Source organism: Rhamphochromis longiceps, linkage group LG8, assembly GCF_057381845.1.
Source record: "Rhamphochromis longiceps isolate RC_006_pf linkage group LG8, R_longiceps_female_GT1.1, whole genome shotgun sequence".
NCBI classification, from domain to species: Eukaryota; Metazoa; Chordata; class Actinopteri; order Cichliformes; family Cichlidae; genus Rhamphochromis; species Rhamphochromis longiceps.
The window spans coordinates 9,513,977-9,539,481 of NC_140564.1; the positions used below are offsets into that span (position 1 = coordinate 9,513,977).

At 39.7% G+C, this 25,505-nt stretch overlaps 1 protein-coding gene across 1 annotated transcript; it reads right to left on the reverse strand.

Annotated features, from left to right (window-relative positions):
• Nucleotides 1–1,744: 1,744 nt before the first annotated feature.
• glp2r (glucagon-like peptide 2 receptor) lies at nucleotides 1,745–17,068 on the reverse strand. Its single transcript, XM_085415670.1, has 14 exons — nucleotides 16,892–17,068; nucleotides 16,559–16,781; nucleotides 13,423–13,519; nucleotides 13,240–13,344; nucleotides 8,780–8,901; nucleotides 8,459–8,565; nucleotides 7,624–7,780; nucleotides 7,349–7,508; nucleotides 5,957–6,017; nucleotides 5,808–5,874; nucleotides 5,430–5,518; nucleotides 4,956–5,094; nucleotides 4,818–4,859; nucleotides 1,745–3,637 (listed from the first exon to the last, which is right to left on the reverse strand). Exons 2-14 carry the CDS (start codon nucleotides 16,634–16,636, stop codon nucleotides 3,269–3,271), a joined length of 1,593 nt encoding a protein of 530 aa, XP_085271796.1. The 5' UTR covers nucleotides 16,637–16,781; nucleotides 16,892–17,068; the 3' UTR covers nucleotides 1,745–3,268.
• Nucleotides 17,069–25,505: the final 8,437 nt, after the last annotated feature.

Below are 25,505 nucleotides of genomic sequence, written 5' to 3' on the forward strand. Positions count from 1 at the left end.
TTGTAGCTTAGCGTGCAGTTCTTCTTTGATGCTTAACAGCAGCTAACATCCAGAACGATGCATTACTGCCACCTGTAGGATTCTCCAGTCATTTAATGCCACTAACCAGTCATTGTGTTTGCTAATGAGCATCAGAGGGTAAAAGCTCTATCTTAGCTGCCTGGGTGGATGCTAGACTGAGAGTGTGTTTAGCATGTCTTCAGAAAGACAAGAGGGAGAAAGTTGGCACTTAAGTGGTTAAAGCCTCTGATGCTATGATTCCTGGTGCACCAGGGTGTTTATAACCATTTAACTTCATTAAAAATAGCAATGTGACTCTTGTATTTTCTGAGGCAGATGTTGATATTTACTTTGCTAGGTTTGAGCGTAAAGCTACTAAACTGCTACTAATGTTGCAGTTACAGTTAGCAAGTAAGGCTCAGGGGGCTTGCTTTCCCCTGTTTCCCAAGGTCTAATTTACAAAAACTTGAAGAGTGCAATTTTACAAGCACATGAACCTGTACCAGAAGCCTAGAGAGCATTTCCAGGGTATCCAAAACCATCTAGTCAAACCTACACAGACTTTACCAGAGGGAAGGGAATTTTTTTCGTTGGGGGCGTTATGCATCCAGGGCTATTGATTTAGCCATGGTGCAAGACTTATGCACTGAACTGTGCCCAAATGTACTGGGGTGTATTTAGATGAACAAACTGTCAGTCATTGGTGTCAGACTAATCGCAGGTTGACAAAATCTGCAAGATTCCTCTTCCTATAGCAAAGTTGTCACTTTGCTATGCCCAGTTCATGACGACTTTTCCGGCTTTAACTATTTTGGGTAACCTGTATGTATACCATGGCTCTTGCTGGGCCTTCTCTGTTGTTAATGTTTTTTTGTTGTTGCTTTTTATGTTCTCAGCCCACAGGAACGCTTGTGAATGAACAGAAAGCTATTTCTGCAGACATGTTTGTAATGCTAGTTTATGGAATGATAAACCTCTGATGAAAATGGTTGCACCATGGAGGGCGATGCTACAGGCAAAGTGAAGGTGTGTCAAGATTTATAGGAAAGTAGGTGTAAATCAGGTGTAGCACCGTCATTCTTTATGATTAAAATCAGATGGAAATTATAGCTGGAAGGAACGATCTGAAACCACTTAAACGTAGATGGTGCTGAACCGATGCTGAGTGCTGGCTGTTTTATAACTGTTGGAGTAGAACTGTATGAAATTTGGTGCAAATTGGATTTTGTGCTGAGGGCGATGTAATTAACAGCTAGAACTACTAAAAGAAATGCCACTTATGTTGGCTGTCAGCAACATTTATTGGTGGTAAGAGGCCTAAATCTGGGCTCAGACTGAATGGATACACATAAGAGTGAAAAAAGGCACATAAAAGAAAGGAAGGGAGAAATATAATAGACAAGAGCCAAAATAACTAGCTTCTATTCTTCCATCTTTATGGTTAAAACTAGGTGTTGGTCAAGTAATGGTAGTAGTGCAAGTAACAGTGTTGGAAAAGGGTAATTCTGACAGTAGGCTGGGAATTTTCATTCTCACAATGAGTGGCCACAGACACTAATGCCAAGCTACATGTTACTGTACAAACACTGACAAAGTATTTGCTGCTTTCCCTCTCTTTTTTTGCATGTTGGTCACACTTAAATGTTTGAGACCATTAAACAAATTTGAATATTAGACAAAGATAACACAAGTAAACACAATATGCAGTTTCTAAATGAAGGTATTTATTATTTAGGGGGAAAAATCCAAACCTGTTACATATACAGTAGGTATTCAAACACACTGATCAACCTATTCTCTGGGTTTGTGTCTGGGAATGTGTGTTTTATCAGTGCCTTACCACATCAGAACACAAAAGCCAAGGCCAGGTCAGTTCTGACTTATTTGAGGAACGTCACACAGGAACAAGTGTCAGCTGGGAGTTTGTAGCTTATATGAATTCAGTGACTTGTGAATGCAGCACACCGTGAATACTCCCGTCATAAAATCATTTTTGTCAATTTTAACTTCTTTGTTGTTGTTTTGAATCCTTCTATGGTTACTTTGCTTTGATGTCATATTATGTAGTTACTTTCAGTCACCACTTCATTCCAATCTAAATAAAGTTCAAGTATAAGAACCCCAAGTGTGGTCCTGTGTGTGATTCAAGCTGCTACCGCTCCTCCCGACTCCTGGGGTGGACTGTGCGGCTCTTTCAGACTTGAAGCACTACAGTTCATGTCTGTGAACATGATAAAAATAATTTTGTTTCTATCTCACAAACTGACTTTAGTCTCCATGGCAGCCCTTTACCATGTAAGTGTACACGGGAAAAAGGAAAATTTGTGTCCATGAACATAAATCAATAAATGAAACTATGAGACTGTGCACTCTCTGTGTCACTTCACATGACTCTTCAAGCACATGCATGAAATTCCATTTCAGTGTAACTGAATCTGTTTGGAAAATGTAACCGCAGTGTCTCAGGCCCAGATAGTGAGAGAAGAAGCACACAACTACACTTTAACTGCCGTTTTATTTCTATATATGATCAGTATCATATTTTGTGACACTACATGTACAAATCATCTTATAGTTTTACTGTACCTGTACATCACCTTTGATACATTTTGAGCTTCACAAGAATAGAAAACATGAAAAGCCTGCAAAACATTCTGCACATATTCACATTAAAACAACAAATACATTGTATTTATACACACAATTCAATCCAAATGTATCATATGGATATTTATAACTGGCCTGACATATTATATTGTGTAAATAAAACAGAGAAATGCTTAACACTGCTGTTTGTGTATAGGATAACTTTAACTGTGCGAGTACTAATATCAAAGGTGAACATTACGTGCCTGCAATTGTGTGGAATTCACTGAATACTGTAAGTACATAAGAATCTGATTAATGGATTTATAGCCATGGATGAAGCTTGTGTATCTTAGTGGCTGGGAATGCAGCAGGATAAATTGTCTTCTGGTGAATTTAGAGTAAACACGTTCTATACTGCAAGTTTGTAAAATTCACCCTGAATGAAAAAAAATCTATTTTATTTCGAAGAATGCTCGAATTACAATCTCAATGCAAACGTTTTCTCACAGGGTGTCTGTTAACCTCTTCTCCATACATTTAAACTTCCTGCCCATTGTGCAGTTATGTCTACCTTGGTGTCCCCTTAGTCAGCGAAGGCCTGGGGACTGAGGATTTGGACCACTGCTCTGAAACAAACAAGTTTTCTGGTTGGTGATCCAATCTTGAAAACGTATGTATATCAGAATTCACTCTCTTCCAGAATCTCTTCCATGGTTTCCCCAAGCGTCATCTCACCATCGCTACTGGATAGACTCTTCCTGGTGAGGAACTCAAGTCCTGTCACATCATAGCCATTCAGCGCTTGACCCTTAACTTCTCCTTTTCCGAGTACTCTGCCTCTGCCGTGCACAGCCACCTGGAGCAGGTGGGGGTGCATTGTTGAAATGCCGCCCTCGTCATAGGAGTCACTTTGCCGAGAGCACCGCGGATGATGTCCTCGAGTACATTTCCACAGGTGCTTCAGGGGCATTCCCCGAAAACAGGTCCTGACCTTGAAGTGGTTGGTGAACAAGAAGAGCTGCCAGCGCTTTTTTAGTTCAGCTTGTACCTAAAGATAAAGGTTCCCAGTTATAGCAGTCCATTAGGCATATATTTACATACATGTACATAATGGCACGTAGCTTCGGATTTATACTTTTTGGAGTTGCTGCAAGTTACTGACTGCCTTGTACGCAAGTTTTTTTAAAATCACAAGATTTTCAGAAAACGTAACCTCTGATTTCTGGCCTTGAGATCAATGTCACTGCAATTTAATCTTGTCCAACATTTTTTATTAGATGCACCAATAGCATCAAGTTGAAAATCTTAGGCGACTTAATTCTTGAGCTGTCACATTCACAAGATTTTTTAGAAACCTCTAACCAAAGTTGGGCTACAAATCTTTGTGTGTCTTGGGCCATTTGACCTCAATAAATCACATGATAGGGTGGGGCTAGGTTTCACAATGGGTTCACCCGAAACCTCGGCTGATTGTGACCCACATCTGTTTTCACACCTTGTGTGATTAGGTAGAGGATCAATAGGGGGTCCATGACCCTGTTGGGGGACACTCTCATAGGGCTTAAACTGTGGGACTGTTGCTCTTAGAACTGAAGAAGCTTCTCGGATGAAATGTCTTCAAGAAACTTAAAGAAGTCCAGACACTTTTTTTCCAAGCACCTTAGACTACGATGACCTGGACGACTGAGAACCTTCACAGACATTTAGTATAATTTAAAAATGGCCCATGTATTTCTTATATGCATCCGTTACACTCCTCTGACCGGCCAATTATCTCATTTGTTGGTTTCAAGTGTTATTAGTTGGGGCGAGGGGGCTGTGGTAGTTCACGGTTTATGGTCACCACTTTCCCTTGTGAACAATTGTTCTTGCACGCTCCACTTTGGTGTTATTTTGATTAGTTGTGCGCCTCATGATTTTTTTTAATGAGGATACTATCTTGTCAGTCTTTACCTTGTTCAGTGATATGTCACTATAGATGCTCAGAGAACCTCAGACCATAGAGGCTAATGTAGCCTACTACAAGCTGGGGTTATATTATGAAGTACAAGCAGGTATGTGGTCTGCTAAACTGCAGAAACTGAAGAAAGAAGCTTTAAAGCTTTCAGGCAACAAAGCAAGAACTTGTGCATTTTAAATTTATTTTTTTGTTAAGTTTTCAGTTCTTACTATACAATTTTCCTGATATCAAAACTGCATTTATTGTAACTGACAAAAGAAAAACATACCTCTCCATTAGCAAAGCAGTACAGAACAGCTACCAAGAACCCCTAAAAAAGATTGTACGCAACAAATAGCAGTTATAATGCAGTTTTAGAACAAAATAAAATTCTCATCAGGTGGATAATTTGTATTAGTGGTGTTACCTGGAATGAGCTGAGGGTGAGGTTGACAAAGTTCCGAGCATAGCGACTGCTTCCATCTACACACTCGTCTATCAGCACAGTGAAGACTACTTCATGGATTCCAAGCAGAGGAATCAGCACCAGTGTTGCTCTGGCCAAGCTAAAGTCCATAAACAAATACATTTATCATTGAGAATGAGTATGAGCATTTTTAGAGTGGAGTTACCCTTTGCTCTTTTTAAATCTAAGGGAATAAGAAACATTATATAACCTGTGCGTACATTTATATGCATGATTTTCCCTCGTGGTGTGACATTTATGGTCAGAGCTGTGGGGGTGACATTTGAATTTGTGCTGCACATGGTGAGTGATTAACATTTAAATGGTAAGCCAGGAGTCTGCTGTACCAGTTTAAGAATAAGACTTTGGAAACAGTTCTCAAGGTCAAGCTTGTTTCCTGACATTTAGACAGGGAAGCAGTAAAATCTTAAATACCTGTATCTGTAGTCGGTAAATTTCACCTGATCTGCTTTCAGCTTGGACAGCAGCAACATCAGAATCTTAATGAAGATAAAGAAAATAACCTGCAATATACAACAAAAGCAGGTTTAAATGAAATGCACATTAAAAAAGACTAAAAGTGTGTTGGAAATGCTTCAAAGTAAGAAGATGGCTAATATCATTCATACTTGTGACTATAGTAGCATCATATCACATGCCAACACGAGGCATAAACCATTACATGGAGAAAATTAGGGGGAAAGTAACTAATTAATTAAGCACCACTGGAGCCACATGACATATCTGTAACCAATGTGACTGTGCTATGGTTCTTTGAAAAGTGTGTAGAGGTTGTTGAGAAACTTGACTTACTAACACTGATAAAGTGATCGGGCCCTTTATGATCCACCAGAACCCTCTGTTAATAATGGACCAGCATCTAAGGAATAAAGGGTTTACGAGTCAAGCAGCAGTCTGTTAAACTGATTATTTTAATATAAAACATGTATTGAGAGACTTACTCTGTGTTTTCATATAAAATCTTGACCACTGTCCATGGTGTCACAAACAAGGCCGGAGTTCCTGAAACACCAATGACATGAGATGGTAGTTGAAACTGGAGCATTTCAGATTAACAGATCACACTTAAGTGCACATGAATCAAACTACACAAGAAGACGCTATCGCTCACAGTTTTGAAGCACTACAAGTGCATGAAACCTTCACTGCCACGGGAAATGTTTCTGACTTGGACAAATAATCCTGCTAACAGATGAAACCCATTCAGTTTTTACCCACATGGAGAGAACCGATGCAACCACAGAGACAACATGCTAACTCCACAGAGAGCAAGCAGACTCAAACCCAGAACCTTAGTTAACCACTGCACCATTGTGGAGTTAACATGATGAAATACCTAACTTAACATTTAATTCAACCATATACTGCCTTGATCCAGTTCTTTATACTGGCAACCCTTTCTTGGATATCTGTGACTGTAATGGTTACTGGACCCTGTTCTGGGAGGTTGATGTGGTCTTGTCTCAGATCCACGAGCCATAGTTGGCTAATCTCCCCCCCATGCTACCTTGATCTTAGCCTCTAGTCGCATTCTCCATGGAGGGTATTGCTCCTTGTGGCTGTTCAACTTGTAGCCAAGCATCTCACTGATCACTGCTGCCGTAGTGTAGATCAGCTTGTTAGTCTCGGTAATAGTGACGGTAAGTATTGTCCATCGTGCTGCATTCACATCATCTAGTAGGTCTTCTGAGGGTACTTCACGTAGTCTTGGAGGATCCACGTTTCAAGCTTTGCCATGATTCTGTCTTTCAGGTCAGTTCCTCTCATACTCAACAATCCTTCTTCATTCACACTTTGGGCTTGGTACCCAATCTCGGGTGGGGGTGATGCTATCTCTCCCCTGACCTGCCATCCTGGCTCCCCCTTGCTGTAGCATGTGTGTTGTACCTCATCAATCTCTAGCTATGAGAGCATTCCCTTCTTCCGAAAGTTGGAGCACTGAGCTACATTATTTCGCCGTCAATGTGGATGTTTGGTATCGAAGATTCCATCAGTCCCTTCATGTAACCCCAGTCAGCTTCTTCAGCCATAAGTGTGACCCATGTCAGGGCCTGGTGCTGTCCAACTCTTCATACTGGCAAACCTTTCTTGGATGTCTGTCACTGTGATGGTTTATGGACCCTGTTCAGGGAGGTTGCTGTGGTCTGCTCTCAGATCCACGAGCCATAGTTGGCTAACCTCTCTCCATGCTACCATGTTCATTTGTTTGTTCATTCTTGTGTGAACATGTTAATATGGCCACGTCCTTGACTTATCTGGACAAAAGTGAGCTTTGGGCTCAGGTTACTTCCTAATATAAAAGCATACACACAAATAGTTCATGTCTGACTCACCCCATCCTAGCAGCATGTATTTCTTCAGCAGACACCTCTTGGTCAGCACAGCAGTGAAGAGCAGCGTATGAAGGAAAATGGCCTCCACCAAAAGCCAGAAGTAGTTACAGGCCACAAAGTACTCCATGCACACCTTGGACAATCTGCACATTATCACTATCTGTTAAAGTGTAAGTTTCAGGTAGATTAGTCTCAGAACTGTATCCACTGAAAACCAGAAACAAATAAGAAGACATTATTAACAGTCTTTAGAAAAAACACCATGGTTAGTGTACCGGAGAGCTCGAGTAGGTGTTCCATCCAGGGTCGTCCTTTGGTAGGTTGGAATACATGATGTGCATTATGATCTCCTTAGAAAGGATAGCTGCAGCTCTCAGGATGAATGACACAAACAGATTCATATGGATGTAGTTCCTGGTACAGTGGAGCTTCCTGGTAAGAAGATACAGAAGCAATTTGAAAAAGCCATTGATCCTTCTTGTGCAACTGTAAAAGCATTACTGAGGGCACATGACATAACATAAGTGGAAATGAAAAATGCTCTTGGTTCTCACAGGTACATGGAAATGTTTGTGGCTTTTAATGTAATTAAAAATGATAACTTGTCTCCACAGGCTTGTAAATATCTCTTCCTAGTGGGTAACTGTCAAGTCCTGTAATCCTCTGCATAAAATCAATGCAGTTGAAGTTAATAAGTCCATCCTATATTTTGCTAGTGGTATAACAGAATTATAGAAGCTGTATCCTGCCGAGTGGAAGCAGAATGTTGTAGATGTTTTTAGGCCTAAAGGATATCTTCAGTTACCATCCAAATGTAGTGCCAAAATGTAGCATCCATATTGCAACTGAAGTCTGTGGAGATCTGTTAAAAAACTTCCAGCTTTTGTTTCCTTTACATAAAGCAAGCATGCCAGGTTTACTAAATATGGCAGCTCTATACATGTGAACTACGGTCTACAGTTGGCAGCTCGACTCTATAATGATCTAGTAAAAAATGTTATCATGTAATCATACACAAGATCTGATGACCAAAGGTTCAAAGTTAATACCAAAGTTGTCATAAATCTTTATAAACTTTATTTTTCTGAACATTAAAAAATTGTTTCAAACCTTAGCATGCCCATTAGCAGAGTGGCTAATATGAGAGACACCAAAGACAAGGAGTAGCCAATGACAGAGATGAGCCTGAGGGCTGTATGGCGCAGCATTTCATCCTCCTGGAAAAAGATATAATTACACAATAAAACTGACGGAGGCAATGCTACACTTCTTTAGCACAAAAATTCTGATTAAGGACAATCAAGAAAATAATCCCTTATAGTCTTTCTAGAACTTTTACGCCTAGAGAAAGAAACAAATTGCAAAATAGAGACCTCGCTTTCAGCGTTAAAACCTAAAGGGAAACTATGTAATACACACCCTTTCCCTCACCTTGTCTTTAAAGTAATGGTGCTCCTCACACTCTGAGACATCCCTCCAGGGCTCGGAGGAGTTCTCCATTTGTCGCCATCTCCCATTTTCCAAGCATTCTCTATGTGCGCTCCTAGAATTGTCTGGAGGTAAATGGAAGAAACATGGATGGGCATTATTTCCTCTGACAGCTCAGTGAGAAAAAAGGCTGACTTGGAGGGGAGATAATTACTTTACGTTTATTGATTTGTATTTATTCTGGGTAGGCAGTTCTTCTCCTTGGAAGAAGAGGTCAAGAATTCAAACTTCATTGTGATATATTCTGTATCATTTTCTGGTGGTAGATTTAAGAAATGTGAAATGTTAAAGTACTTCAGGGCACATCTTTATATTCAGTCTTTCATAAAGTTTCTAAATATGAGGGACATACTGGAAAAATGTCATCTGATGTCCAAAATTAGAGGGGTAGCAGTCTATGCTAACATTTATTTTCCCCTAAGGGACTGTGTCACTTACAGTTCAACAATTTAGCATGAAATTATATCAAAATTGAATCGTGCTGAGTTATAACAATGGTTATTTGAAGCTGGGTGATTTTGAATTACTTCTGCATGTATAGTTCCTCCTGTCTTACTATCGAGAAAATAATTCCATGGAAAATTCAACTTGAATAAAACTGACTTGAGATTGCACAAAAAAAATACATGCACTTTAAACACACACATACACACAAACATAAAATAACGACAAATTTACTCCGATCATTGTGAAGTGAAATTGTGGCATTATGACAGCCCTAAATGCAACCTGTGCTTTTTTCCATGGTTAATAAAGAATACAAGAATTCTTTAGAATCAGAATCAGAAACTTTATTGTCATTGTCATGAGAACAACGAAATTAAGAATGGTCCCCGATCATTGCATCATCCCTAGCAATATCAAAATATAAATAAAACAATAAAATTCAATAAATAAAATAGATAGAATACTTAAAATACTAATAAGATATAACAGTAAAACATTCACATACATTCCCACACACATGCTTCAGACCGTGCATAGATTAACACAAGAGTGGCGTGATGGACATTTTTTTGTAGTATTCAGATGTGTTATTGCAGTTGGATAACAGCTGTGTTTGAGTCTATTAGTCCTTGCTCTGATTGCCCTGTACCGTCTGCCTGAGGGCAACAGTTCGAACAGGGAGTGGCCAGGATGTGAGGTGTCTTTTATGATGTTTTGGGCCTTTTTAAAACAGTGGGCGTTGTGTAGAACTTCCAGTGTGGGGAGAGGGCAGCCAGTGATCTTTTGGGCGGTGTTAATGATCCCTTGGAGTGCTTTCCTCTGAGCCCCTGTGCAGCTAGTGTACCAGATGCATATGCAGTAAGTTAGAACACTCTCAATGGTGGCTCTGTAGAAGGACACCAGCAGTCTCTGTGTGATGTTATTCCTCCTGAGAATTCTCAGGAAGTACAGTCTCTGTTGGGCCTTTTTCAGCAGCTCGGAGGTGTTCACACTCCAGGAAAGGTTCTCCTCTATATTGACTCCCAGGAAGCGGAAGCTTGCCACCCTTTCTACACAGTCCCCATTTATGAATAGTGGTTGGATCTCTGCCTTTTTCCTTCTGAAGTCTATTATGAGTTCTTTGGTTTTTGAAGTGTTGAGGAGGAGGTTATTGGCCTTACACCATGACGTCAGCTGCTCCACCTCGTCTCTGTACGTAGACTCGTCTCCCTTGGAAATGAGCCCCACCACTGTGGTGTCGTCTGCAAATTTCACAAAGATGTTGCTGTGGTGGCGAGGAGTGCAGTCGTGTGTGTAGAGAGAGTAGAGCAGTGGACTGAGCACACAGCCCTGGGGTGAGCCAGTGCTGAGACTCAGGGCTGAGGATGTGTGATGGCCAACTCTGACTCTCTGTCTACGGCCCGAGAGGAAGCTATTGATCCACATGCAGGTGCTGTATGGAAGCCCCAGGTCTTGTAGCTTGGCCACCAGTTTGTGTGGAAGGATGGTGTTAAAAGCTGAGCAGTAATCCACGAAGAGCATCCGCACATAGCTACCATGCTCTTCCAGGTGAGTTAATGCAGCATGGAGTGCTGTGGCTACAGCGTCTTCCGTGGATCGGTTTGCTCTGTAGGCAAACTGGTGTGGATCCAGGCTGCGGGGCAGGGCTGCTGTGATGTGTCTGCGGACCAGCTTCTCAAAGCATTTCATTACCACTGGGGTGAGTGCCACCGGTCTGTAGTCATTCAGGCCGGTGATGTGGGGCTTCTTAGGCAAGGGGACTATGGTGGAGGACTTCAGGCAGAGTGGGACAGTCGCCTGTGCGAGGGATTTGTTGAAAATCCTGGTGAAGATCCCAGCCAGCTGTCCTGCACAATCCCTCAATATTCGACCTGGCACACCATCAGGACCCGCCGCCTTCCTCGGGTTAACAGCCTGCAGCATGCGCCTCACCTCGTGCTCTTCCAGGGTGAGGGTGGTGCTGCTATGGGTGGCGTGTTGCTGCTGTGGCTCCAATACCTCCGGTACCCTGGTCTCAAAGCGGGCAAAGAAGATATTCAGCTCCTCTGCCAGCTCCAGGTCACCGTCCGCAGCTCCGAGATTGATCTTATAGTTGGTTAGGTGCTGGATGCCTTGCCACACCTGCCGGCTGGTATTACTCTTCAAATGGTCCTCGATCCTCCTCCTATAGTCCCCCTTTGCCTCTCTGATGCCTCTCTTCAGGTTGGATCGGGCTGTGGTGTAGTAATCCCTGTTGCCAGACCTGAACGCAATGTTCCTCTCCTTCAGCAGCTGCCTGACCTCCCGGGTCATCCAGGGCTTTTGGTTGGGATAAGCCCGGATCCGTTTGACTGCTGTAACAGTGTCTATGCAGTGTTTTATATAGCAGAGGACACCGTCTGTGAACATTTCCAAGTCCTGATGTTCAAAGATATCCCAGTTAGTCCTGTCAAAACAGTCCTGCAGCTGCTGAGAGGCACCCTCTGGCCATATGGTAATATTCTTTGTGATGGTAAGAGCAGTTTTCTTGAGGGGGGCATATGCAGGGATTAGAAACAGTGACGAGTGGTCAGACTGACCCAGATGTGGCAAAGGTCTGGCCCTGTAGCCCATTTTGATGTTGGAATAAACTTTGTCCAGAATCTTGTCACCCCTAGTGGCACACTTGACGTGCTGGTGGAATTTGGGGATTGCTCTTTTTAAGTCTGCGTGATTGAAGTCCCCTGCTACGATATGTACAGCGTCAGGGTAAGTGCTCTGTTTATTATTGATGTTTGTATGCAGGAGTGCGATCGCAGAGTTAGCATTAGCATCTGGTGGTATGTAAACAGCTGTTATTATGACAACGGTGAACTCCCTAGGTAGGTAGATGGGCCTGCATTTAACAGTCAGATATTCAATGTCCGGTGAACAGTGACGGTCTATTATCACTGTGTTGGTACACCAGCTGTTGTTCACATACATACAGAGCCCCCCTACAACTATTGGCAAAAACATGAAAAATGTTATTTCAGTGTATATTTAAGAGAAGAAGCATTTTAAATTGTGTAACAGTGGGTTACAGCTCAGGACAGAGTTCCAAGAGTTTATTATGACCATTAGGCAATAATACTGTGTCATGGTCCTGGGTCGTGCGACCCAGTGTTTTGTGTTTTAGCCTATTTTGATGTTTATTCTTTGTTTAGGGTCACTAAGGCAGTCCAGCCATTTGTACATATTACCCGTGTATTAAGTCTCCCTTGCCCTTCGTGTGTTTATGTCTGCGTGTCTTATATTGTCAAGTCCATGCTGTCAGTTATGTCATCTCCCCTGTACTACGTCTCCCCGGTTCATGTGTCTTGTTTAATCTCCATGTTTCCTGTTTTACTTTGAAAGTCTGTATTCACGGTCAGTGTATTCAGTTTCACTCCTTCTGTCCTGTCGTTAAGTTCATGTGTGTCAGCTGTGTTCCCATGTGTGTCTCCACTTCCCCTGATCACCTCATGTGTGTATTTAAGCCTTCTGTTCTTTGCATGTCATTGTCAGGTCGTCTGTTTGCATCCCCATAGTGTTTCGTCATAGTTTACTCAGTGTTCATAGTTTGTCATCGCATTTTCACTGAGTTTCTTAGTCCTTTAGTTTTCTGAGTGTTCACAGTTTTCTTAGTTTTCATAGCTTCATGCTTTTTCGTGTGCCAACATCCAAATAAAGGATCGTCTTCTGTTCAGCCAGCAACTCCGCCTTTCAGCATCTGCTTTTGGGTCCTGTTTCCATTCACATCGGCGCACCCCGTCGTAACATACTGTGACTATGTTTCTTCTTTTTCACGTTTAAAGTGTGACTGTGTAATTAGCTGTTTTGATTTTGACATTTAAATGCACTGTAAAATTCGTATGCTTTTTGCTGCATTCTTGTGACTAATGAACAAAGTATGCATAATACAGTTTTTAAAAATTTGTGCACTCCTATGTGATTTGTTTCGGATAAAACAACATTACCGTCACTGATCCACGGTAAGAAAGACGGACAGGGGACGGACACATTTCCAGGAGAAGAGTGGGGCCAACACACAAACATGTCAAACGCTCCTTTGCAGTAGTTTCCTGCAATAAAAATAATGCTTGAGGATTTTGTAAAGGTAATAAAAAAATGACAAATATGAAGGCTTGCAGAAGGCTTACCAGTTATTGAGAGTGCACTCGCTACCAGAGTTTTATTGCAGTTCTTCGAGTATTCATTCCGCTTAGCAATCAGACTTTCAAGCAGTGAACCTGTTACCTTCCATTCAGATGGAGAAAGAAGTGAGAGAAAAACTGTTATTTGATATGTTTTCGCTCAGGATGATATCTGGGAAAGAATTGTTTAAGATGCTTATATAAAAGACCACATAAACAGTACATCGTACAAAACGCTGATCATTTGACTTATTGGTTTTTATCAGGGGAACATCTTTATTGGTAATGAAATTCATGGACTCCAAACTCTCTCAAATTTGCCCTCTACAACAAAAATTAAAAAATAACAGTTAAAATTTAATTAAAAGTCTAACAGACAGGTTGTGTGAATAACATTTTGGAATATAGTTAATCACGAGAAGAAAAGACAACCCATCATTTTAAAAGTAACTTTCAGTTAGGGGCGATTTGTGACTCAAGAGTTGGGAGTTCGCCTTGTAATCGGAAGGTTGCCGGTTCGAGCCCCGGCTTGGACAGTCTCGGTCATTGTGTCCTTGGGCAAGACACTGCCTACTGGTGGTGGTCAGAGGGCCCGGTGGCAGCCAGTGTCCGGCAGCCTCGCCTCTGTCAGTGCTCCCCAGGGCGGCTGTGGCTACAATGTAGCTGCCATCACCAGTGTGTGTGTGTGTGTGTGTGTGTGTGTGAATGGATGTGTAAAGCGCTATACAAATACAGGCCATTTACTAAAATTGTTTAATTATGGGTGTGCCCAGATGTGAGACGCTGTCTTTTTCTTTTACCAAGGCACGCTTACACATAAGGATGTTTTCCTAATGACTTCTCTAACTGACTAACTGCACCATCTTATGGCACACACTTGTGTTACATGAAAGTAAAGATGAGTTTTAAACTTAAGATATTAGTTCAACACAATACCAAATGTAGATGTCTAGAACATGAAGTTATGGTGTTGTTTCTTCAGATTGTTGTAGTTCAATTTCGGAGGTTTTAAATATTTTTAAGTGCAGCATTTTAAAAAAGAACCTCTAACCAAGCTCAGGAAGGCCAACAGGGATAACATGTATAAAAGTGCATCAATAAGATTCAGTTTAATCTTCATTTTAATGAGGTTTGAAACACCTTCTGTGACACAAACATTTTCTTTGTTTTCATGTCCTTTACAACAATCGTGTTTTGTTAGTGGCATTTTCTTATTATTAATAATGTGCCAGCAAACATGACTGTGTGTGCCTACAGGTCCAACAATCGTTTTGAGGTGTCTACATGGGTTTTCTATGAGTAAACTTAGTATAAATTGTCCACCAAAAAACCCCATTAGGAGACCAGAGGGGTGAAACTACTGTCTGGTCTGCATGGACCAGCCTGGAGGCTATTTCCAAGCAACCATGTGACGTACTATATATTGCATATGTTTTTCAGCTGACACTGGGATGAGCCAAGTTTGTTAATACAAATATCTAATCAGTCGATTACACTGCAGCACATCAATGCTTTTAAACATGTAGACATGGAAAACAGAACCTGCTGAAGGTCAAACCCAGCATCAGAACGTGGACAAAGGCAAATTAGGGACTCTGAATGTGCCATGGTTGTTGGTGAAAAGAACTTTTGATCTGCTGAGACGTTCCTGCATAATCATCTCAAGAAAATATTTAGTAAGCAGTAGTTTTCTGTGCAAAAACGCCTTATTGATGCCAGAGGAGAATGGCTAGCGTGCATTGAGCTGACAGGACTGTATGCCAAAGAGCATACACAATGCATTGATCCTTAAAACGGCTGCAACACCTGAAGACCACCCAGTGTACCACTCCAGTCAACGAGAAGGCAACGACAACCGATGATTGGAAAAATGTTTCCTGATCTGAGGCGTCATCATCATATGATTCATTTATGTATTTAAGTGAATGCTTAGTATCCTGTGTAATCATTGCATATTTACCATATTAAGTTATTCAGAAGGAGTTTATGAAAGGAGCACAGTTAAATTTTAAGTTTTTGCTAATTAATTTTGCTTCAAATTAAGTGAAAATTTAATCAGTTGTTCAATATTATGAAAGTTTATTTATTCATTCGTTCATTGCTGATTAAATTAAAGCGATTTACAGTTAGCTACAGTCATTTAATTGAATTGTCTATTTAATTTAATGATTGCAAGATTGAATCTTTCACAGTATCTGCAGCCTGCAGACGAAGGCACTGTTGCAGTATCCTTTTTTATCCACTTGGTGGGAGTATTTAATCAGGAGCAGCATCTGCGACTGAGGGAACATTTTCATCTTAGTTTAATCTTCAATTGATACATGCAATTTATCAACCTGGCTCACTGCATTAGTGCCATGCCTTCAGCAATGCAAACACACACCTGTGTATTTATTCCGGCCTCGGTGACATATACAGAGTGAATTATAATTCCCCCTTAATTTGCTTTCATTAGTGAGACGTCAGCATTTCCTGTATTTGAGACCCCGTCTTTTATAGATGATATCTAGCTCACCTATCTTATCTTGGTTGAACACTTCCAAGCTTCACATCAAAATGAGAGCAACAGCTGAACTAGGCAACCGCCTGTGCCGCTCAGAATGTCCCATGTGAGCCAGCTGATAGAGAGCGTTTTGACTCTCTGAGGGTTGTCTTGTCAAAAACCCATCCAGAGGAATATAAGGAATAGCTGTCTCACTGTCTTCTCTCTTGTCTCCTGTGGGCCTAAACCTCCTTTAAACTCAAACAAAGGCTCCAACCCCCCCCTAAAAAACCCAAAACCTTTCAAGGACTCAGATGTTAGCTTTGCTTTAAGTTCTTTCAACAACAACAACAACAATAAATCTAGATTATCCTTTCAAGAATAGCAAGTTGGTTGAGCACGTTGCTAAAGGCAAGTAAACGCTGCAGAAAATACATAAAAGCCCGACGGATCACACAATGCATTATATATGTCTCCACAGACAACTGTTAGCTGTCATTGTTACTGTTATTTTGTGCTGCAAAATGATCGTTTGAATCAAATATAGAAGACGTTTCCATTAAGTGTGACGCAGCTCTCACACTCAGTGATAAATACTGCTTTTCTGTCTGGTTATAATTTCACAGAAAAGCCTCAAATGTGTGTGTATGTACAGTTTACCTGATGGCTGTAGATGATAAAGAGCAGTGTGAGCAGGAGTTTGGTCCTCTTGTTCCAGGCTGGCATTGGAGCCGGCATGGCTCTGTGTTCACATTGAAATCAATTGGTGTCTGGTCTCTTGGCTTTCCTGCCACCTCATGCCTTTCGCTTTGGCTTGTCGGGCCTCTCACTCATCCTTGCTTTAGCGCCGTACTTCCTTTTTTGCACTGCTGTTCCAGCTTCACTGCATCAAAAAGAGTGGATTTGAACCTGACCTCCTTCCAAGAAACTCCGAAAATTTTGTTACGACGGAAGGATGATTTGAAAGAATTGTGCTCAAAGCTGGTCTCCCACCTATACCAGTTATCCTTAGAGTTCCTTAGATCCAGCAAATGCTTCCACTCTAGTTCTTCAATTAGCTACTATATTACTTTTTAATAACAGATTTCATGGAGGGTAAAACCAAGTTCTCATCTGTTCACGAAGAGCTCTGGGACTGAGGTGGATCTGTCTGTGCTCCCTATAGATACAGAGCAGCTGAACACGCCTGTGGATCCTCACCGACAGATTGCCTCTCCCACCCAGTCCTCCCCTAACCAATGAAGATAAGGCCCCAGAAGAGTATAAATGAACTAACTTTGTTGTCCAGGAAAACTGATCACACAGGAGTAAACTGGTCACACACTGTTGTACCAGCATTCACTGGGATTTCATGCGCATATGCACTGAAAAAAATCACAATGCACATACAAGCACAAGCAAATACCACTTTAACTTGTGACAAAAAGAGAAGACACAACTGCTCCCTTCTGTCTAACTAGCTCAAACAGTAACTGGGCATCACCCAGCATTTCTGACACTAATGGGGATCTAGTGTAAACTAACATCCACAGAAGCCAAACACAGACGAGCAAATTAGAGAGCAAAGAGCCAGGGTTGGTGCATTAAAAACCCATCTCAGTATATCATTAAGAATAAATCGCCTTGCGTAATTTATTTTTAATTGACAAAAGCTAATTTCACAATCAGAAAGGAAGTAGTAACAGTATTAGTTGACTAACCAATTAGCTAATTAAGCCACAACTTTCTCATGACTTTTTACAGCAGATAGAAAAAACTTAAACAAAACGAGAGATAAAATGTTATTACATCACATGGATCACAAAAAACCTTGCATATGATGAATTCTTATTTCATAACCTAATAATTGCATTCTGAATTTTCTCACTGACAAATAAATTCCATTTCAGTTCAGTTCAATTTGATTTTATTTAATAGCACCAATTTACAACAACAGCTGCCTCAAGGCGCTTGATGATGTATTAAAGCTGTATGTACGCATGCACGTACAGTCCTGTGAAAAAGCAGTTGCTCTTTTGTGACCTCTTAGTTAATTGTATTTTAGAAGCAGTTACATGTTTCAGAACATTTTGATTTTAAACGAAGAAATGCAGTTTTAAAAATCTGATTTCATTTATTAAGGGAAAAAAAGCTATCCAAACCTGCCAGACTGAAGTAAAAAAAAGTTGTGACCAATCATAGATTAACTGTGATTAACCACATTTGTTGGAAAGCTCAATTTCACTAGCCACACCTAGGAGAGATTACTGTCTGACAAGGGAACCAGGCTAAAAGCCACAATCTAAAGAAACAGCTACGCAACAAAGACTTCAGTTTACTCCACAGTAAGAGTGATTATTCACAAACTTGGAGAAAACTTGGAACAGTGGTGAACCTTCCCAGGAGCAGCCGGCCTACTAAAATTACTACAAGAGCGCATGAATGACTCATCCACGAGGTCACAAAAGAACTATGGAGAACATCTAAAGAGCTGCAGATGCCACTTGTCTCAGTTGAGGCCAGTAATCATGACACAACCACAAGAAAGAGGCTATGATTTTCCCTAAGATTTTAGGAAAAATATTTTGTGAACTGATAAGACAAAAGTTACCTTTTGGAAGGTTTGAGTCCTGTTACATCTGGCATAAAACTTTTACAGCCTTTCAGAAAAAGAGACCAAGAGCACCAAACACGGTGGAGGTAGCAAGCAAGCAATTTATTTATAAAGCACTTTCAGATCAGCCCCCAGCTGAACACAAAGTGCTGTACACTTGACATGCCAGAAATGATACACTGAACATGTTAAAAAATAAATAAATAAATAAATAAAATAAAATAAAATAAATAAAAAATATTTAAAAAATAAAAAATAAGATGATTATTGACATTTAAAATAATAGGTAGTGTGATGTCTGCAGCACTTTGCTGAACAACTTGCTGCAACTGATGGGATCATGAATTCTGTTTATTACCACAAAATCCTGAAGCAGAATTTTCCAGCCATCACTTTCTGTCCTGAAGAGCAAGTGCACTTGGGTTATGCAGCAGGACGATGATAGAAAACAGACCAGCAGGTCCACCTCTGAATAGCTAAAACAAACAAACAAACAAACAAACAAAAAGGTTTTGGAGCGGCTTAGTTGAAGTCTGGACTTAAATCCTATTGAGATGCTTTAGGACGATCTTCAACGGCCGTTTACAGGCCGTTTGAGTGTGTATGTAATCTCACACCACACATATACAAATATAATCACCAAAATTATCTAACAAAAGGAAGGTGAAATCAAGAGATATCCCAGGCAGCAAAGTGACTCAGAATGGGATATTTACCTATTTTCAACTTCAAGGAAAAACCTCAGATTTGTGTATTTGTTACTTTAGAATTTTACTGTAATATGAACGTGACAGAATCCATTTTAGAGAAAATACTTATACATCTATCGGGATATAGCTATATATATCGAGTTATCTATCTATCTATCTATCTATATGTGTGTATTCTTTCAGGATGACATAGTGCACCAAGCTTTGCATTATTTATGATCATGACATGCAAACTAACAGTAAGATCCTTTTATTCCAGCTTTGTAAGCTTGGCAATACAGAGCTGTGGCTGAATGTGCACACTATGTGCCTGCAGACAGTAGAGATTAGGTTTAGACTAGAGGAAAAATACATCAGAATTTTCAGTGCAATTTGAAAGATTTAAATAGCAGTGTGCGGTCTCAAGCAGCAGACGTATGGCCTTAGGGTACTGGTGTGGAGGGATTCTCATTTATAGCTGGACAGCAGGAAGAGAAGAGGCTGTTGAAGAGGTAATGTGAGAGTTCAAATGTGGCCATTTCAAACCCACTTAATGGTCGAAACCTCTCCCATGGTTTGTGCTCTGGTTCCATTTATGAGAGCTTCACTAAACCTGAGAGCCACTTTGAGTCTTTTACCAAGAAAGTGATTGTGAGATAGCGATCTACTAGTAAAGGCAGTGGAGTAAAATGGATAAAATAACTGTATAAATCCCATTCTAGTAAGTCCAATTTTCTATTTTAGTTTTAGGAAATACACTGCTGGTTACATATCCAGAATTGAAATCAGTAAAATACAAACCATGTATACATTTACCCATAAAACACAAACATATTGATAGTGTAAATGCATGCTAAATGATCTGTTAAGGATTTACGACTGATTGCAACAGGACACTCTTTTCTAGACATTTGAAAACAGAGGTTAGGTGTGTATGTGAAGGTGTTAGATGTGGTTGTGGTGGTCAGCAGTGACTGCTGTTGTCATGATAGTCACAGGACAGTTCAAAGGTTTAATTCACAAACTCTGGTTTGAATAAGAAAGTCAATATACCTGCAGTTTCAGTGAGTCAACTGAGGAGCACAGTCTCTGGCTCCCTTGAGACAATGAAGCTGGAAGGGTGAATTACATAGTTCAAAGTCCAAACTGAAGTAAATCCATGAGATGAGGTTCTGACAAAGGCAGCAAACTGAAGGGACGCACAATCAGGGATTCCTGGGAGATGAGAGTGTGAATCACCCGGAAAACAACAATTCTGAATATTTAGACTTACAAGCCCTAAATTACCACAAAGCCAAGCTGAACAGCCTGACAACGAGTAGCTCAAAAGCCAGTTAGGCAGAGGCAATGACACACAGGTGTGATGATGCAGTTGCTGCAGCCCCCGATCACACCTGCTCTCAAAGCCCAATCACACAAAGACCTGGGAGCAGAAGAGAGAGAGAAAGCGAGAGCAAAATTAGAGGGGCGGTGTACAGGGCTCCAGGTAACCATGGCACCTGTCAATTACTGCACAGTAAAGAACAACAGGACATGAGAAAGTGACTGGAGGAGATTTTTAAATAAACAAATGTGTTTCTTGTTTGGCCGACATTTTCAACTTTCTCTCATCGCCTCCACCACCAAAACACCAAGATGCTAACAATGGGAAATACTATTTATATTACACTGTCATATTATTTATGTTTTGTGAAAAAAACAACATGAAATTCTGAATATTTTTGGATGCAAACTTGTCATGGAATATGTATAAACACTGCATCCATAGCATTTCTGCAAAAACATCCTGCACAATGAAAAAAAAATAGGGAGACATCAAGCGATGATGAGCTTGGTTGGTTGTTTCCAAACAACAGCTCAGCAGCAAGGAGATTTTCATCGTGTCAGTGGGGGGGGGGGCTTGAGCTCCTGTTGGCAGAGTTGGGACCACATCTATGGAGGCAGAGGAAAAATTTTAAAGAGCCGATTGACCCAGAGCAGCGTCTAGCTGTGTGTCTGAGGTAAAACAGTATTATTCACTGTATATTCAGTATCTGTGTTCATTTTGAGCTACCAAAAAACCCATGCAAAATTCTCCTGTGAAATGACACAGTAATTTTCAACTAACAAAATATTTGCGAGAATTTTACATTCTCAACATTTAGAGGCCTAAACTGATGCTTCTAAACGGGGCTTCAAAAACTAGTGGGTGATGTCACAGTCTATGTTATCTATGAGTATCATCGCATTCTTATGCTGGTACAAGCCAATAATAAATGAAACAAATTATGAACTCATAAAAAAGTAAAAAGTATTCATAAAAATATAAAAGCTGAATTAAAAGTACAAAGAAAGTTTCATTTATTAATTCAATTGTCCAGTTTGTGGTAACAGACTAAGTTAAAGCATGTTATCTATCTATACTATATCTATAGGCATTACGGCTAAAGTGCTAGCAAATTCCGTTTTCTTCATTCAGCAGACAAAGAGCAACAGAAATATTCATTTGAAAGATATGTTTCATCTGATTATATCATTCGAAGTCCAATTCTTGTCTTACTAATTATCAAAAAAATATAAATGCCAGAGTCATAAAACCAAAGTAATTTAACTGAAAAATGATAAAATGCTCAACAAAACTGTGAGGAACGGATTTAGGTGCTAATTCTCAGAGTTTCAGTATATATTTTTTTTTTTTAACTCTTTATTTTGTACTTTTTCCTTTGTATTACATACGGACAAGACAATAATAATAATAACACAATAACAAATACACAAAAAAAAAAAAAAAAAAAAAAAAAAAAAAAAACCACGAGAGGTCCCGCCCTATAAGGCTGACTGAGACTTATAAATTATCCATTTTGTCCACTGTTTTCGGTGTTTGTCAGATTTCAGTCTCAGAGTGTAAGTCATTTTTTCCATTGTATATATGTCCTCGATTACGTCCATCCAGTCTTCCAGTTTTAAAGGATCGCTTTTCAGCCAATTTTTTGTTATCACCTTTTTGCTTGACAACAACATAATCTTAAACAAATACCAGTCCTCCTTTTTTACATTTTCCCATATTCCAAAATACATTACTCGTGCCTCACACAGTACTTCATACCCCAGCACCTTCGTCATTGTTGCCGCGATTCTTTCCCAATATGATTTAATATATTTACACTTCCAAAACACATGTGAGTGATTGGCGTTCCAGTCTCCACATAATCTCCAGCATTGTTGGGGTGTTTTCAACTGCTTGCTTTTGATATACGGAGTAATAAAAAACCTAATCACATTTTTCCAGCCATATTCTCTCCATCGTCTAGAGCTAGTGGAGTTATGCTGTGTGAGACATAAGGATCGCCAATCATCCTCTGACAACTCAATTTGTAGTTCCGATTCCCACTTTTGTTTAATATATAATGTTTCATTCCTATTCAAATTTTGTAGGCCATCATATAATTTCGACAGAATTCCTGATGGAAGATTTTTATATGCACCTGTTATTGTTCCTATTATACGATTTCTTTCTCTCGAGAGCTTCTTTCTAATTTCTGTATTGTAAAAGTGTCTTAATTGAAAGTACCTAAATAAATCTGATTTATCCAATCCGAATTGTTTCTGTAGATTCTCAAAAGATTTAAATGTTGTCCCATCTATTAATGTACACATTGCTGTAATTCCTTTATTGACCCATCTTAAAAATGTGCTATCCCATTGTCCACTTTGGAATTTTCGAGAGTATGCAGGCCAAATCAGCAATTTACAATCTTCTGTAATTCTATATTTCTTCATTATTGTCCACCAGAGTTTAATAGTAAATTCAGTGATGAGATTTTTGTTCGTGGGCTGGGTAGTTTCTTCTCCCAATCTTGCTAGTGGATGACATGATAGGCAATAATTTAACTCTATATGCTTCCATTTTGAAGTATATTCTGATGAACACCAGTAAACAGTATATCTCAGCTGGGCTGCATAGAAATATTCCTTGAGATTCGGGAGGGCAAGTCCTCCTTTTTCTTTTCCTGATTGAAGTATTTTAAATCTTATTCTTGGCTTTGTCCCTTTCCAAATAAATCTACTAACTAATTTATCCCATTTACCAAACTGTGCATCTGTTATTTGGACTGGTAATGAGGTGAATAGGTACAATAACCGGGGAAGCACATTCATTTTTATTACCTCTATTCTTGAGCTAAGGTCCTTGACAAGCGGAGCCCATTTAATCAGATCTTTTTGGATTGTGTTACTAAACTTCACATAGTTTGCCTCGTATAAAGTACTTGTATCACTAGTTAAATAGACACCTAAGTATTTGATCTTATTTGAATCCCATTTTAGTTTAAGTTCATTTTGTAATAATTCTTTGGGGAAATAATTCAGACAGAGTACTTGAGTCTTTACGATGTTTAGTTTATATCCTGCGTTTTTACCAAAATATTTTAATGCTTTAAACAGCCAAGGAAAGGTCGTATCAGGATCCTGTAGATATATAATTATATCATCTGCAAAAAGACCTATTCGTTGTTCAAGTTTGGAAACAAAAACCCCTTTTAAGTCTGTACTTTGCCGTATATACTGAGCCAAAGGCTCAATATACAAAGCAAAAAGAGCTGGACTCAAGCAGCAACCTTGCCTAGTTCCTCTAAAGAGCTCAAAGCTGTCTGTCAAGTCCCCATTTATTTTAACTCTAGCCATTGGCCTATGATACAGGGATTGTATACACTTAATGAAGATACTGTCAAAGCCCATTCTCTTCAAAACAGCAAAAAGAAATATCCAAGAGACTCTGTCAAAAGCCTTTTCAGCATCTAAACTCACTAAGGCTGTTGGGATTTTTTCTCTATTAACTTCATTAATTATATGCAATGTGCGTCGTATATTGTCTTGTGTCTGTCGCCCCTTAATGAACCCTGTCTGGTCTTCATCCACCAGATCAGGAAGGAACAGCTCTAGGCGTCTTGTGATTATAGATGTAAATAGTTTATAATCAACATTTAAGATGGAGATTGGGCGATAAGAATCACAGTTTTCCTTGTTTTTACCTTCTTTCGGTAAGACTGTGATGATGGCCTCTTTCCAGGAAGGTGGAATTTTAGCGTGTTTTATTGTCCAATTAAAAGAATCTATCAAAATAGGGGCCAAAACCTCTTTGAAAGTCTTATACCACTCATTGGGGTACCCATCACTCCCTGGACTTTTATTCGTCTTCAATCTCCTTATTGCCTTATCCAGTTCTTCCTTTGTAATTGGTTTAGTTAATAGTTCATTTTGAGTTGTCCCTATTGAAGGGAGGTCTAACTGATCCAAAAACTCTACAATTTCTGGTCCATTTTTCTGATCCGGTTGACTATACAATGTTTTATAATATTCTTGAAAGGTGTTTTTTATCTGTGTTGGTTCATATAGTAGTTCCTTGGTATTTGGATCTCTAATCTTGTTGACTGCATTAGTTATTTGCATTAATTTTAACCGTTTAGCCAATACTTTAGTTGCTTTGGAGCCAGACTCATAGAATGTTTGTTTTGTGAATCTCAGTTTCTTTTCTATTTCCTCCATAGTCAAATCACTTAGTTGTTTTCTTACGTTTTTGATTTTTTCGGCCAAATCAGGACTCAAATCTGTATGCTTTTTTTTTTCCAAATCCCTTAATTGTTGTTCTAATTTGGACTGTGTAAGCTTCTTCATTTTTTTGAGGTAGCTGGTCCTTGATATCAAATACCCCCGAGTTACTACTTTCACAGTATCCCAAATTATTGTTGGGTCTATCTGATCATCCTTATTGTGGGCAATACAGGTTTGTATTTCTTTTTTGATCTCTTTTACCTCAGATTCATTATTGAGAATACCAATGTTCAATTTCCATAATAATTTCTTATTCTGATTATGTAGGTGAATAGTCAAATGAATGGCGTTGTGATCCGACAAGTCGGCTATACCAATATTGCATTCTGTGACTCTATGTTTATCACTTCTATTTATCAAAAAAAAATCTATCCTAGAGTGAACCTTATGGGCTGCTGAGAAATGGGTATAATCCTTCTCCAGAGGGTGTAATTCTCTCCATACACCACAGAGATCCGCTTCCTTTATTAATGAGTTAAGAGATTTAGATTTATTATCTTTGCGTCTTTTTTTGCTTGTAGTATCTTTAGTATGATTTAATATACAATTCCAGTCGCCCCCACATATCAAGGTCCCTTCACTAAAGCTTATAATTTTTTCAGATAGTTTTTGATAGAATTTTGAGTTGTCCTCTGGAGGGGCATACACATTTATCAGGGACACCACTTCATTATTAATCCTCCCTTTGACAGCAACATATCTACCCTCCTTGTCACAGATTTCCTCTAACTTTTCG

Excerpts from the sequence above, each read along its gene's own strand:
- glp2r (XM_085415670.1), bottom strand. The coding sequence starts at position 16,636 with ATGCCGGCTCCAATGCCAGCCTGGAACAAGAGGACCAAACTCCTGCTC. Across the intron at positions 7,781-8,458 it reads CTGCTAATGGGCATGCTAAG|GAAGCTCCACTGTACCAGGA; the intron begins GTTTGAAACAAT and ends TCTTCTTACCAG. Across the intron at positions 3,638-4,817 it reads ACTGCTTTGCTAATGGAGAG|GTACAAGCTGAACTAAAAAA; the intron begins GTATGTTTTTCT and ends CTTTATCTTTAG.